General features: G+C 44.3%; 1 protein-coding gene across 1 annotated transcript; it reads right to left on the minus strand.

Annotated features, from left to right (window-relative positions):
* Window positions 1-10,525: 10,525 nt before the first annotated feature.
* On the minus strand, window positions 10,526-12,253 carry LOC308282390 (lysine--tRNA ligase-like; the record flags this gene model as incomplete). Its single annotated transcript, XM_080722735.1, has 1 exon — window positions 10,526-12,253. The coding sequence occupies one exon, from the start codon at window positions 12,251-12,253 to the stop codon at window positions 10,526-10,528; it is 1,728 nt and encodes a 575-aa protein (XP_080578861.1).
* Window positions 12,254-15,735: the final 3,482 nt, after the last annotated feature.

The following is a 15,735-nucleotide window of genomic DNA, read 5'->3' on the forward strand; positions in this document are numbered from 1 at the left end:
GTGTGACAAGAGTTTCAGTGTGTCAAGTACCCTGAAGAAGCACCAGCATGTCCACACCACATAAGAGCTTCAAACAGATAGATATGCTGATGACAAACCATCATCTCTACGCTTCACCACCAAGTTGTCCACCAGATGGTGCTGACCACTCAGGCCATGCTTATTATAGCGGAATGAAGATTCAAGATTCAAGATTTCTTTATTTGTCATTCATTTTTCTGTCTGCAAGCAGGTTAGAAAATTATGTTTCTCCCAGTGTGGGCCAGCAATAATTCATAAAAGTATAAAAACAAACAGTGCAGAAAAAATACTCTACTTTAAATATACTCTAAATAAACAATATGAATAATGTAAATAAATCCTAAAAACTAGTCATTAAAAAAGCACACCCAATGCATGCCTCATCAAGTTCATATGCTCCCCAAGTTCATATACTATCTCTTGATGAGATTGTGGTTCAAAAGTCTGATTGCCTGGGGAAAGAAACTTTTTTTTTAAGAAGAAGGCGGCTCACCCTCTGCACAACTCTAGTTTAGTTTACAGACGAACAGAAGATAAACTGACTAATACACACAAAGTGAAATGTTTGTGCCCCTAGGCAAGTGCGCTAGGCAGCAATCACAAAAGGTAGCAACCTTTACCAGTGGAAAGGCAATTAATGGATTTTCTTCAGTGACACTGGCCATACATGGCCTACTTGTGCGTGAGGCGCAAGTTGGCACCTCGACAGAGTGCACTTCTAGTTAATACTGGTATCCGCTACACTCGCTTCATGTCACGCTCCATATATGGCCACCCTTGTCCCTTTTATGCTCATATTGATTGCAGATGACAGGTCAATTTATTGGTGGGATTCTCTGAGATTTCCACTGGCCTGTGAAAGAGAAGTGTGACGTGGGGTTGTAATCGTCTTGTCATGCACGTTGCACCGGCAGGTCCCGTCGTGGTAAACTGCCGGTCCGTGCGGTGGTGGCTGCCGTGGCAGTTACCAGCGATGCCGGTCCTACCTACAGTTCCGTGCGGCAGCCGCCGGTCCTATCGCCGGGCGATGCAGCACGACTGATGGTCGAACTGCCGGTCGGCAGGTGCCGGTGCCACAGAATGTATTCGCTCTTTCTGCTATTCTGTCTTTGTTTCTGTCTAATAAAACATATTTAGTTCTAATTACCAACACATTATTTCTTATTAGGCTTTATTATGTCTTATTCTGGGGGGCTGACATTTCTAAAAGGGCCTTTTGGTGAAAATATCGAAAATAGCAGACCTCCGAGCTCACAACTCACCCAAATGTGCATCCTGTTTTTTGGGAGCATTAGGTATGAATCAGGGGTGGACTGGGCATCTGGCATACCAGGCATATGCCCGGTAGGCGACTATACAAGTCGGCCTGTGGGCCAGTGGGCCAAAAACAAAAAGAAAAGGTGGGCTGGTTGGCCACTAAGTGGATCATTCAGTAGCACTCGCCCACAGAGCAGAGAGACATCACATGATTGGCCCACTGGCTTGTCTATCATCTGAATACTGGCCAATCACAGACTACTGTGGCCCAGGTGTCTCACCCAAACATAATACTGTAACAGCTCACACAAGCCCACAACGCTTCGCTGCCTCGACGCGTTGTGGGCTTGTAGATCTTCTATGTTCAGTTCAAGTGTGATTTCCCTATTCAAATCAATGAGGCTATTTTATATTTTTGTCAATAAGGAAGCAACACAAATATTTTAGAGTAACTTTTAGCCAATGAGGAGACAGCAAAAGTGTCATGTGAAGCTCGGCCAATCCGCTGGTCGTTACGGAGTAATCTAACACCTCCACCCATCAATTCTCACATGGCCCTCTTCTAGCGCCACCATGAGGCCGATTCTTGCAAAACACATTTTTGGACACTGCTCCTACAAATTTTGCCCTAAAATCATGCAAATCGGTACACACTTGCACTACACTCATGTCATCAACATGCATCTGTCCCATTTAGCGCCACATTCAGGCCGATTTTTTAAAACACATTTTTGGACACTAATCCTAACAGATTTTGCCCTAAAATCACACAAATCGTTACACAGTATGTCTACACTCATGTCATCAACATGGATCTGTCCCGTATAGCGCCACCATCAGGCCGATCTTTTCAAACACATTTTTCGACACTGCTCCTGCACATTTTGCCCTAAAATCACGCTGCGACCTGGCGATTGCTTATCTCCCGATTAGGGAGTCTTACTGGTCTAACTATAACCTAGAAAGATGCAATTGGAAATTGCAGGTGTGGTTTCCCATTTATTGTCTGGATAGCCAAATGGCCATGTGAAGCTTGACCAATCCTCAGGCTAGCACCACTCCCCCATTGAACTCAATGGACTTACTCTATAATGGTGACGTCACCGAGAATGCTGCTTCCTGATTGGCTAAAAGTTGATCCAGGAAAGGATGAAGATGAAAAACGGAGCACTAGAACAATATGTTTTTGGCCTCCAGGCAACCACACTAATTAGGCAAATTTATGTCTGTCTGTCTGTCTGTCTGTCTGTCTGTCTGTCTGTCTGTCTGTCTGTCTGTCTGTCTGTCTGTCTGTCTGTCTTCGCTGCCTCGACGCGTTGTGGGCTTGTAGATCTTCTATGTTCAGTTCAAGTGTGATTTCCCTATTCAAATCAATGAGGCTATTTTATATTTTTGTCAATAAGGAAGCAACACAAATATTTTAGAGTAACTTTTAGCCAATGAGGAGACAGCAAAAGTGTCATGTGAAGCTCGGCCAATCCGCTGGTCGTTACGGAGTAATCTAACACCTCCACCCATCAATTCTCACATGGCCCTCTTCTAGCGCCACCATGAGGCCGATTCTTGCAAAACACATTTTTGGACACTGCTCCTACAAATTTTGCCCTAAAATCATGCAAATCGGTACACACTTGCACTACACTCATGTCATCAACATGCATCTGTCCCATTTAGCGCCACATTCAGGCCGATTTTTTAAAACACATTTTTGGACACTAATCCTAACAGATTTTGCCCTAAAATCACACAAATCGTTACACAGTATGTCTACACTCATGTCATCAACATGGATCTGTCCCGTATAGCGCCACCATCAGGCCGATCTTTTCAAACACATTTTTCGACACTGCTCCTGCACATTTTGCCCTAAAATCACGCTGCGACCTGGCGATCGCTTATCTCCCGATTAGGGAGTTTTACTGGTCTAACTATAACCTAGAAAGATGCAATTGGAAATTGCAGGTGTGGTTTCCCATTTATTGTCTGGATAGCCAAATGGCCATGTGAAGCTTGACCAATCCTCAGGCTAGCACCACTCCCCCATTGAACTCAATGGACTTACTCTATAATGGTGACGTCACCGAGAATGCTGCTTCCTGATTGGCTAAAAGTTGATCCAGGAAAGGATGAAGATGAAAAACGTAGCACTAGAACAATATGTTTTTGGCCTCCAGGCAACCACACTAATTAGGCAAATTTATGTCTGTCTGTCTGTCTGTCTGTCTGTCTGTCTGTCTGTCTGTCTGTCTGTCTGTCTGTCTGTCTGTCTGTCTGTCTGTCTGCGCTTACGCCATCCAATGGGAAAACCCTTGAAAAAACATTTCAGTGACCACCAACGGGGTGATGACATCATAATCACCATCAACAGCCAATGAGGGACCAGCATTCTTGGTGACGTCGCCATCAATAAGTGTGACCTGATATAAATAACAAGGTGCGCTCTGCTGGTGCACAATTAGGCCATACAGGCCATACATAGATTAGCCAAACCTGTGTAATCACAGAGGGGTAAAGGGTGACGTCATAGTATCGAGGCCTATATAAGGGCTTTGTGCTGAGGCCTATATAAGGGGTTTGTGTTGTGTGACATCAGACCAGAGCTCTGGTCAACCTGAATAAGATGTGACACAGTTTTTAAATGTCACATTTAGTCTGCGTACGACCAAGAGGAACCGTACGGACAGATTGTATAGTGAGAGTCAGAGAGGCAGCGATATATAGAGACATAGAGTGGTAGAAAGAGATTGAGATATTAGTCTTCACAGCCTGCAAGAGACAAAGGAACGCCTTCCAATTTACAGTCCAAGGAGCAGAAGGGGTGTCCATACAACTTCATGTCTCGGGTCACCCTCCATGAAGACATGACGAGGAGCCACAACAACCTCTACTGCCAAATGATGAGGAATGGACACGTGCCTTCATCTTCCTCCATTTGTGTAACCAGCCAGCAACAAGGAGACACAGACAAACCGAGATCTTGTGAGGACTTCAACGCTGCCAGGAGAAGTAAAGAAACCTTTGATGACCTGCACAGGAAAGAAAACCTCTTACTGATATGTGATAAGAGTTTCATTGAGGTATCGACACAGTATGCCCACCCCAAAGAAAAAACTTTCCAGTGTAAAGAGTGTGACAAGAGTTTCAGTAAGTTAAGTCGCCTGAAGACACACCAGCCTATCCACACTGGAGAAAAACCCTTTGTGTGTAAACAGTGTGACAAGGGTTTCAATCAGTTAGGGACTCTGAGGAGACATAAGCGTATCCACACTGGAGAAAAACCTTTTGTGTGTAAACAGTGTGACAAGAGTTTCAGTGAGTTATGGAATCTGAAGACACACCAGCGTGTCCATACAGGAGAAAAACCCTTTGTGTGTAAACAGTGTTACAAGGGTTTCAGTGAGTTAGGGACTCTGAAGATACATCAGCGTATCCACACTGGAGAAAAACCTTTCGTCTGTAAACAGTGTGACAAGAGGTTCGCCGTGTTAGGTAACCTGAAGACACACCAGCGTATCCACACTGGAGAAAAACCTTTCATCTGTAAACAGTGTGACAAGCGTTTCAGTGTGTCAAGTACCCTGAAGATTCACCAGCGTATCCACACTGGAGAAAAACCCTTCATCTGTAAACAGTGTGACAAGAGTTTCAGTGAGTTAAGTACCCTGAAGAAGCACCAGCATGTCCACACCACATAAGAGCTTCAACCAGGTAGATATGCTGATGACAAACCATCATCTCCGCTTCACCACCAAGTTGTCCACCAGATGGTGCTGACCACTCAGGCCATGCTTATTATAGCGGAATGAAGATTCAAGATTCAAGATTTCTTTATTTGTCATTCATTTTTCTGTCTGCAAGCAGGTTAGAAAAAACAAACGAAATTATGTTTCTCCCAGTGTGGGCCAGCAATAATTCATAAAAGTATAAAAACAAACAGTGCAGAAAAAATACTCTACTTTAAATATACTCTAAATAAACAATATGAATAATGTAAATAAATCCTAAAAACTAGTCATTAAAAAAGCACACCCAATGCATGCCTCATCAAGTTCATATGCTCCCCAAGTTCATATACTGTGGTTCAAAAGTCTGATTGCCTGGGGAAAGAAACTTTTTTTTTAAGACGATGATCAAGGCGGCTCACCCTATGCACAACTCTAGTTTAGTTTACAGACAAACAGAAGATAAACTGACTAATACACACAAAGTGAAATGTTTGTGCCCCTAGGCAAGTGCGCTAGGCAGCAATCACAAAAGGTAGCAACCTTTACCAATTACCAGTGGAAAGGCAATTAATGGATTTTCTTCAGTGACACTGGCCATACATGGCCTACTTGTGCGTGAGGCGCAAGTTGGCACCTCGACAGAGTGCACTTCTAGTTAATACTGGTATCCGCTACACTCGCTTCATGTCACGCTCCATATATGGCCACCCTTGTCCCTTTTATGCTCATATTGATTGCAGATGACAGGTCAATTTATTGGTGGGATTCTCTGAGATTTCCACTGGCCTGTGAAAGAGAAGTGTGACGTGGGGTTGTAATCGTCTTGTCAGCAATCGTCAGCAAAAATGTCATGTGAAGCTCGGCCAATCCGCTGGTCGTTACGGAGTAATCTAACACCTCCACCCATCAATTCTCACATGGCCCTCTTCTTGCGCCACCATGAGGCCGATTCTTGCAAAACACATTTTTGGACACTGCTCCTACAAATTCTGCCCTAAAATCACGCAAATCGGTACACACTTGCACTACACTCATGTCATCAACATGGATCAGTCCCGTATAGCGCCACCATCAGGCCGATTTTTTCAAACACATTTTTTGGACACTGCTCCTACACATTTTGCCCTAAAATCACACTGCGACCTGATGGTCGCTTACCTCCCGATTAGGGAGTCTTACTGGTCTAACTATAACCTAGAAAGATGCAATTGGAAATCTCAAGTGTGGTTTCCCATTTATTGTCTGGATAGCCAAATTGTCATGTGAAGCTTGACCAATCCTCAGGCTATCACCACCATTGAACACAATGGACTTACTCTATAATGCCTGCTGACGTCACCAAGAATGCTGCTTCCTGATTGGCTAAAAGTTGATCCAGGAAAAGATAAAGATGAAAAACGGAGCACTAGAACAATATGTTTTTGGCCTCCAGGCATGGAAACAAAAGCTGCCAAACAGCTATAAGAGGCATGCACATCCTGGGCCATGTAGGCTGGGTGCTGGACTAAAGTTAATCAACAATAAAAGCAAGAAAAAGTCCGCACACCAAATTTGATGTTCCCAATACTTGGTTTTTACTCAGGTTGGCCTCCAGGCAAACACACTAATTAGGCAAATTTATGTCTGCTGGTGCACAATTAGGCCATACAGATCATACATAGATTAGCCAAACCTGTGTAATCACAGAGGGGTAAAGGGTGACCTCATAGTATCGAGGCCTATATAAGGGCTTTGTGCTGAGGCCTATATAAGGGGTTTGTGTTGTGTGACGTCAGACCAGAGCTCTGGTAACCTGAATAAGATGTGACACAGTTTTTAAACGTCACATTTAGTCTGGGTACGATCAAGAGAAAGCTTACAGAAGCAGATTGTATTGTGAGAGTCAGGGAGGCAGCGATATATAGAGACAGAGTGGCAGAAAGAGATTAATATATTAGTCTTCACAGCCTGCAAGAGACAAAGGAACGCCTTCCAATTTACAGTCCAAGGAGCAGAAGGAGTGTCCATTCATGTCTCGGGTCACCCTCCATGAAGACATGACGAGGAGCCACAGCAACCTCGACTGTCAAATGATGAGCAATGGACAGCTGCCTTCATCTTCCTCCATTTGTGTAACCAGCCAGCAACAAGGAGACACAGACAAACCGAGATCTTGTGAGGACTTCAATGCAGCCAGGAGAAGTAAAGAAACCTTTGACGACCTGCACAGGAAAGAAAACCTCTTATGTGATAAGAGTTTCATTGAGGTATCGACACAGCATGTCCAGCCCAAAGAAAAAACTTTCCAGTGTAAAGAGTGTAACAAGAGTTTCAGTAAGTTAAGTCGCCTGAAGACACACCAGCCTGTCCACACTGGAGAAAAACCCTTTGTGTGTAAACAGTGTGACAAGAGTTTCAATCAGTTAGGGACTCTGAAGAGACATCAGCGTATCCACACTGGAGAAAGACCGTTTGTGTGTAAACAGTGTGACAAGGATTTCAGTGAGTTAGGGACTCTGAAGAGACATCAGCGTATCCACACTGGAGAAAAACCTTTCGTCTGTAAACAGTGTGACAAGTGTTTCAGTCGTTTAAATGACCTGGAGATTCACCAGCGTGTCCACACTGGAGAAAAACCCTTTGTGTGTAAGCAGTGTGACAAGAGGTTCAATGTGTTAGGTAACCTGAAGAAACACCAGCGTATCCACACTGGAGAAAAATCTTTCATCTGTAAACAGTGTGACAAGCATTTCAGACATTTAAATGGCCTGAAGATTCACCAGCGTGTCCACACTGGAGAAAAACCCTTCATCTGTAAACAGTGTGACAAGAGTTTCAGTGTGTTAAGTACCCTGAAGAAGCACCAACCAGCATGTCCACACCACATAAGAGCTTCAATCAGTTAGATATGCTGATGACAAACCATCATCTCTACGCTTCACCACCAAGTTGTCCACCAGATGGACAATGCTCAGGCCATGCTTATAGCGGAATGAAGATTCAAGATTCAAGATTTCTTTATTTGTCATTAATTTTTCTGTCTGCAAGCAGGTTAGGAAAAACGAACGAAATTATGTTTCTCCCAGTGTGGGACAGCAATAATTCATAAAAGTATAAAAACAAACAGTGCAGAAAAAATACTCTACTTTAAATATACTCTAAATAAACATCCTAAAAACTAGTCATTAAAATGCACACCCAATGCATGCCTCATCAAGTTCATATGCTTCCCAAGTTCATATACTATCTCTTGGTGAGATTGTGGTTCAAAAGTCTGATTGCCTGGGGAAAGAAACTTTTTTTTTTAAGACGACGATCAAGGCGGCTCATCCTATGCACAACTCTAGTTTTACAGACGAACAGAAGATAAACTGATAAATACACACAAAGTGAGATGTTTGTGCCCCTAGGCAAGTGCTAGGCAGTAATCACAAAAGGTAGCAACCTTTAACAGTGGAAAGGCAGTTAATGGATTTTCTTCAGTGACACTGGCCATATTGGCCTACTTGTGCGTGAGGCGCAAGTTGGCACCTCGACAGAGTGCATTTCTAGTTAATTCTGGTATCCGCTACACTCGCTTCATGTCACGCTCCATATATGGCCACCCTTGTCCCTTTTATGCCCATATTGATCAGAGATCTCATATTATATGAGCTCTCTGATGTCATCAATATTAAGCCCATACCTGAGAATGCCCATATATGGAGATCAGGGGTGTCTGTCTCATGTGGTCTCAGTCACTTCACAGCCTTACTTTGTGTTACTAGATATTAATAATTAATGTGGTCATAATGACAACATCTCCATGTGATTATAGTTGGTTTATGTTGATGATGTGCCCATTTCTGCATCATACTCTAAGCACAGCTGCATATCCTCTTTTATGGGCATGCTGTATAATTGTTCTCAAGCTTAAGGCAGGAACACACTGTGCGTTATGGAAGTGTCAGGTTAAGTAAAAGTATCAATACTGCAATGTGGAATCCGGAAATCAAGTTTTGGTATCAAAATGTACTTGAAGTACCAAAAGTAAAAGTACAATCTCACGATGCATCGTGGCGCATAGTCAGCTTGTAGATCGGGCTATTTTGGCCGAAATGTATATTGGTTAATGTAGGTTTTGTTATAATAATCAAAATCTACAAAGTAACTATACACTAAAGTTTTTGTGAGCGGTGGTAAACCGCTCCATAGAGTGGCTGTGCGTGTGTCTGTAGCCACTTTTCCTCAGCGTTTTGCCATAGCAATGTGCTTTCCTCAGCGTTTTGCCATAGCAATATGTGTGTGTGTGTGTGTGTGTGTGTGTGTAGCCATATTACATCACATTACATCACCAGTTACATCCTAGACCTATCTGTAGCCACTCTTCCTCAGCGTTTTGCCATAGCAATGTGTTTTCCTCAACGTTTTGCCATAGCAATGTGTGTGTGTGTGTGTGTGTGTGTGTGTGTGTGTGTGTGTGTGTGTGTGTGTGTGTGTGTGTGTGTGTGTGTGTGTGGCCATATTACATCACCAATTACATCCTAGACCTATATCCTAGTCTTTTTCCTCAGCGTTTTGCATGTGTGTGTGTAGCCTGTATTACATCACCAATTACCAATTGAAGATGTTATGCAAGCACGACCACTGCTCACTTCACATTGGGTGTGATTTTTAAAATTAATTGTAGAGGAGTAAAAGTACAATATTTGTCTCTGAGATGTAGTGGCATAGAACTAAAAGTAGTGATTATTGGAAATACTTCAGTAAAGTACCTAAAAACTGTACTTAGGTACACTTCTTAAGTAAATGTACATGGTTACGTTCCACCGCTGTCGGTTTCTGCATACTTTCTATGACGATAGTCTCGTACTGCATTACTCCAGTTTTAGCTTCACTACACTGGCTCCCAGTTGTTTTTATGATTGATTATGAAATAATTGTCTTTTTTGCTTTGAGGATGTCCGCCCTCGGAATGCCAGCTTCCAGTTGGGTTTGGCTGTCATCCGTCATCATGTAATAATCATAAAATAATTGTACTTATTTATAAAGCTCTCAATGGTCTGGCACCTTCATATCTCTATGACCGCCTGCCTAGGTAGGTTCCAAACCGCCCCTTTGGTCTAGTGCTGACCTGCTCGATGTGCCCAGTACAATGACATATAACAATATGGTTGGCAGCATACTTCTACGGGCCGACGGCTTGGATTAACTCCCATTACACCAGGCAGCGTCTGTGGATAGCTTTGAAGCACAGCTCAATACCTATTTTTTCTCTCTTGCTTTTTAGTTGATTTTAAATTTGTATGGTGAAGTTTTAAATGTTTTTAATGTTTCTTTTCTGCTTTATTTATCTGTGTTAATCATTGTGCTTTTTCTGTTAAGCACTTGTGCTTCACTTTAGCTCTGTAAAGCACAAACCCTCCCGGCGGCAGTGTGAGCCTTGTGTAAAACGATGAACGCGTTCGTCAACAGTTTATATTGCTGACTGAGTCGATCAGAATGTGATGTACAAATCCAGACAGGCTCTTGACGCAGAGGGCTGAGCTCAGAGGTCCTTTCATTTAGACAGAGGTGTCCTCTGTGGGTGCTGCCACCTTGTTGTTGTCAGGCTTCATGGCTGGAAAGAGGAGCACCTCCTTGATGTTGTTAGAGTCTGTGAGGAACATGGTGAGACGATCAATGCCCATACCCCAACCAGCAGTTGGTGGCAGACCATATTCTAGAGCTGTGCAGAAGGTTTCGTCGATGAACATGGCCTCATCATCACCCTCGGCTTTGGCCTTGGCCTGCTGCTCAAAGAGCTCTCTCTGCCTGATCGGATCGTTCAACTCCGTGTAGGCATTGCAGATCTCCTTCTTCATCACAAAGAGCTCAAAGCGCTCGGTCAGGCCTTTGTGCGTTCTGTGCCCTTTTGCGAGAGGGCTCATGATCTGAGGATGGTCACAGATAAAGGTGGGGTTGATGCAAGTCACTTCGAGGAATTCCCCCACCAACCTGTCAAGGAGGCGGGCAGTGGTTCTGGGGGGAGGACATTCCACTCCTCTTTGGGTACACAGCCCATCAAAGAATTTACGAGTCTCATCACTGTCATAGGTTTCAGGAGGAGGGAACGTAACGTTCATTACCTTTGCAAGGTCATGTGTCATGCTGTGCACTCTTCTGAATGGTGGAGTGAAGTCAATCTCATGAGCCTCTCCCTCTGGACCATCGGGATGATAAGTTACCTTGTAACCACCGGTGATGTGCTTCACCATCCCTGACAGAAGTGTCTCCGTGATTGTCATCAAGTCGAAGTAATCCGCATAGGCCATGTAGAATTCACAAGTGGTGAACTCTGGATTATGAGTGAGATCGATACCCTCGTTTCTGAATTGACGGCCAATCTCGTACACTCTGTCTAAACCGCCAACCACGAGCATCTTGTGGTAGAGCTCGGGTGCGATTCTCATGTGGAGCTTCATGTTCAGCTCATTGTGATGAGTGACAAAAGGACGAGCCACTGCTCCGCCAGGAATCTGGTTCATCATTGGCGTCTCGACCTCCAAGAACCCCTGCTGGTCCAGGAAGCTGCGCAGGTAGGTGATGATCTTACAACGCGTCACAAACTTCTGCCTCACGTAGTCGTTGAGCATCAGATCCAGGTAGCGCTGACGGAATCTGGTCTCCTTGTTTAGCCCATTTCTGTGACGATGTGGCAACATGTGCAAACAGGGTGAAAGCAGAGTCATCTCTATTGGAACGATGCTCAGCTCTCCTCCTTTATTTGTCTTTCCTATCTGTGTTTTGTATGGATTGCCATGTACGCCGATGATATCGCCTCGTTGCAGCTTGTTGGTGATAGCTTCAAATTCCTCCACAGACTTGTAGAACTCTGAACTTGCCATAACCTGCAACTTGACACCTTCCCCTCGCAAGTCATAGAATATCAATCTAGCACCAGCTACCCTCCTTTCATGGATGCGACCAGAGACTTTAGGAGCAACATCCCTCAGATGGTCGTTAGGCTGTAGATGGCTGTATTTCTCAATGAATTCTGTGAGTGACACATTCACAGGATATTTATGTGGGTAAGGGTCCTCGCCCATGCCCTTCAGAGCTTGGATGGCCTGGGTACGGATCTTGAGGTATTGATTAGGTTTCAGAGTCTCCTCATCCAACCGAAGGTCATAATGAGCTCCTTTATCATGGCATTCCTTCTTCTGCTCCACCTGCTCTTTAGCTCCTTTCTCAGCTGCTTTATTTTCAGCTTTCAGTTTCCCCTTTAGCTCATTTTTGCTGTTTTTGGTCATCTTGTTGAGGTTGCCACTGAAATGATCTCGGTCTTCGATAACGCTAATGTGTTTTCTGACTAGAAATTCCAAAAGGTTCAGGGAAGCAAGTAGCTTAAGCCAAAGGGGTATGCGTGATGAGTCCGTATGGATATTGGAGTTTATATGGAGTATGTGATGTCAGTTGTGAGTTGTGACATCACCTACCATTACTCATAGTCACGATGTCAGTCGTGATGTCAGTCGGTCAGCTCCATATATGGAGATCTAGCTGATGTAGGAGATAACCGTATATGGAGTCCATTACATGGATGTAATAACCATGACAACTAGACTGCACTCTGTCTCTGTGCCAACTTGCTCCTTCTTGGCTGGCCCCCATGTCCTGGTCATTCATTTGCATCATTGTGATGTCAGAAGAGCATGAGGTGTGACAGACAGACAGACGGACGGACAGACATGAGCTGGAGGTTTTCATATACTAACTAGAAATACTGTTCCTACGAAACAGTGTGGGCTCGCATGTAACACCATGTATGGGCATAAAGATCTACCCTTTGGCTGCACCTCATTGGCTAAGGGCCCTGGCTTTGTACTGTCGAGGAGAACTTGACTGAAAGATTTCATCATTTTGAGGAGAATTTGACTGATAGATTATGTCATTTTGAGGAGAACTTGACTGATAGATAAATAATGAAGATAACATACGTGTGCTCGCTTTCAGCAAGCCTACAATTATAGCAACCCACGTTCATTTTGTGCCCGTGTAGCTCAGTCGGTAGAGCTCTCGCCTTTGTACCGCAAGGTCATGGGTTCGATTCCGGGCACCGCCAACTCAGCGTATGAGTAGCACGGCTTGGCAAGTCGTGCGGCAAGTACTGGGAGCTGATGGTAGGTGTGGCACTCCACCTCAGCAGTCCATCTCCCAGGGGTCTAGCGCATTGTAACGGGGACAGACTCCCGCGTGTTACCGGCTGATACCGACAATAAGCCACTCCCGACCTACTTGACCTACGTTAATAATAATTTAGCAACCGGGATATACAGAATATAGCCGTGTCTGTGTGCTCTGTTGTGAGCAAATAGTTATTTGAAGGTTGAAGAATGTACAGATTACAGAATAATGATGGCAGAATTTAGCAGTGTCTTCCATCAACTTCTGAACTTCCCCACATCGCTGACATCCAATCCTTGGTGTTCCTCCAAACCTCAGCTCTTCCTTCAGACACCACCTTTGATCTGCCTTCATCCAGTGGAAACACAGGTCCATATTCTGTTTCTCATCACATCCCCACATGTTCATTTTCAAGTGTCTGCTGCCGTTAAAGGAGCCGTGACATAGAACGGGTACACATTATTGTATACCATTATTTTATGCTTTAACTATTAAAAAATAGCAGATATACAAGCTCGCAGCGCGGCACTCGGTGCCACGCTGCGAGCTTGTAGATCTGCTATTTTTGAAAAATCTTGAAAATTAGAATTTTGACCTGATTCTATAAGTGTCCTTTGAATCCTTCTAAGATTTTTTGAAAAACCCTATGTTTCTATGTCAGCAATCTGGCCAGCCATTGTCAAAGAAAATGTCCTTTTCAGTTAACTGGAGCTCAGTTAGTCTGTTCTTGAGAGACTACTATGTCAGTGGTTCTCAAACCTTTTTATGTGAAAGACCCCCAAAATGACATGTATTTGGCCACGGACCCCCATCTCAAAGTATTTAGTTCCAAACTTCCAGGTAGCCGCATTTTTTTTTTGTACATTTACAAAAGCAAGGGATATGAGCAGATCAGAGCTATGTACAATTAAAAGCAATGGAGAACAAATGTGTTTTAAAGCTATACTGTGTAAGTTGCTCAACTGGTGGTCTGTAGCAGTATAGCAAACCGCGGTCGCGTTTGCTTTTTTCGTCCGTTTTTCGCTCGCGGACCGGGCCGTCAGACCACCGCGTCCGCCTCGCCTCGCCGAGACGCTTACAATGAGGTCTCCCGTGTCCTTCTACGAGCAGCGGTTGGGAAGTTACATGCTAGACTCCTCCAGTGTAAACACTGCAGTGTACTTCCTGAAGGCGTGTTTCCTAAACCCACCAGAGAGCCCGGCAGTGTATGTTCTGCGCTGTGATTGGCCGGCAGTGTATAACCCTCGCTGTGATTGGCCGGTAGTGTGATGACGCAATTTTTCCGCGAAAACCGGTCCCGGGCAGGGATCATAGAAAACATATAAAGAGAAGGCTTTAGAAGCTGAAAATAACGGAGTGGGGGTTCTAAAACTTTAGCGATTTAACAGCTAGGGCCATTTTAAGATTTGTTTTATAAAAAAAGTTACATGGTATAACTTTAAGTAAGGACTTAAAAACGCCTATCGACTGGGCCGATCTGATGGGGAGAGGTAAGAGGTTTCATAGCGTGGGACCTGCAGCTGCAAAGGCACGGTCACCTCTGCTCCTTTTATTAGTTGTGAGGGGCACTAGCAGCATCTTGTCTGCTGACCTTAGGTCCCTGATAGGGACATAGGGGTGAATAAGATCAGAGAGGTGCCCCACCCCTCTCCTTTACAAGCCCATTCAACTCCATGTTGGACTCATTGAGATCACACGTCCCTGGTTCATTGCATTTTCTGTAATGTAATGTTGCACCAAGAATTCCTGTATGCATGACATCTATGAAAGTCCATGCATTAAAGGGATATTACACTTTCAAAAAAACTTTTGGTCATTGTATGGTCTAATCAGGCTTGTATGAACACCCTGAACAGTTTTTAATTTGCTTCATTCAGTATTTAGATATTTGATGTAAATGTTACCAGCTCCAACACGCCCAGGCCCTCTCCACATACACACCCATTGTAACTTCAAACTCCATTTTAACCATGATAGATTCATACCCTCCTAATACGTGAGCAGACCGTGTTTTTTCAATAACTTTTTTAATTTATTTTCAATAAAATATTATTGTATTTAATGTTTTCCATTTTCCCAAAGAATTATTAAAAATCAAACCTCGGTTCGAAGTGGAGCGGTGAATTTGAGCAGCTGTACCCTATGTGAGTGAGTGAGTGAGTGAGTGTAAACTGTGCCTGTGAGTGAGTGGTGAGTGTGCCTGGCCTGCACAAAACAGCGCCCCTCCTTTAACTAGTGTGTTGTGTGTGGCCACTCAAGGTATTGCCCAGGCTACGGACAGGGCCAGCCAGCCACCCACCCACCCAGCCAGCCAGCCAGCCACATACCCACGGATATACCTGTTCATTGGGAGCGCTTTCACCGCTCCAAAAATAAAAGAAAAAAGTTATTGAAAAATCAAACCTCGGTTCGAAGTGGAGCGGTGAATTTGAGCAGCTGTACCCTATGTGAGTGAGTGAGTGAGTGTAAACTGTGCCTGTGAGTGAGTGGTGAGTGTGCCTGGCCTGCACAAAACAGCGCCCCTCCTTTAACTAGTGTGTTGTGTGTGGCCACTCAAGGTATTGCCCAGGCTACGGACAGGGCCAGCCAGCCACCCAGCCAGCCAGCC

Source organism: Nannobrachium achirus (assembly GCF_963921795.1).
Source record: "Nannobrachium achirus genome assembly, chromosome: 3".
In the NCBI taxonomy this organism is placed as follows: domain Eukaryota; kingdom Metazoa; phylum Chordata; class Actinopteri; order Myctophiformes; family Myctophidae; genus Nannobrachium; species Nannobrachium achirus.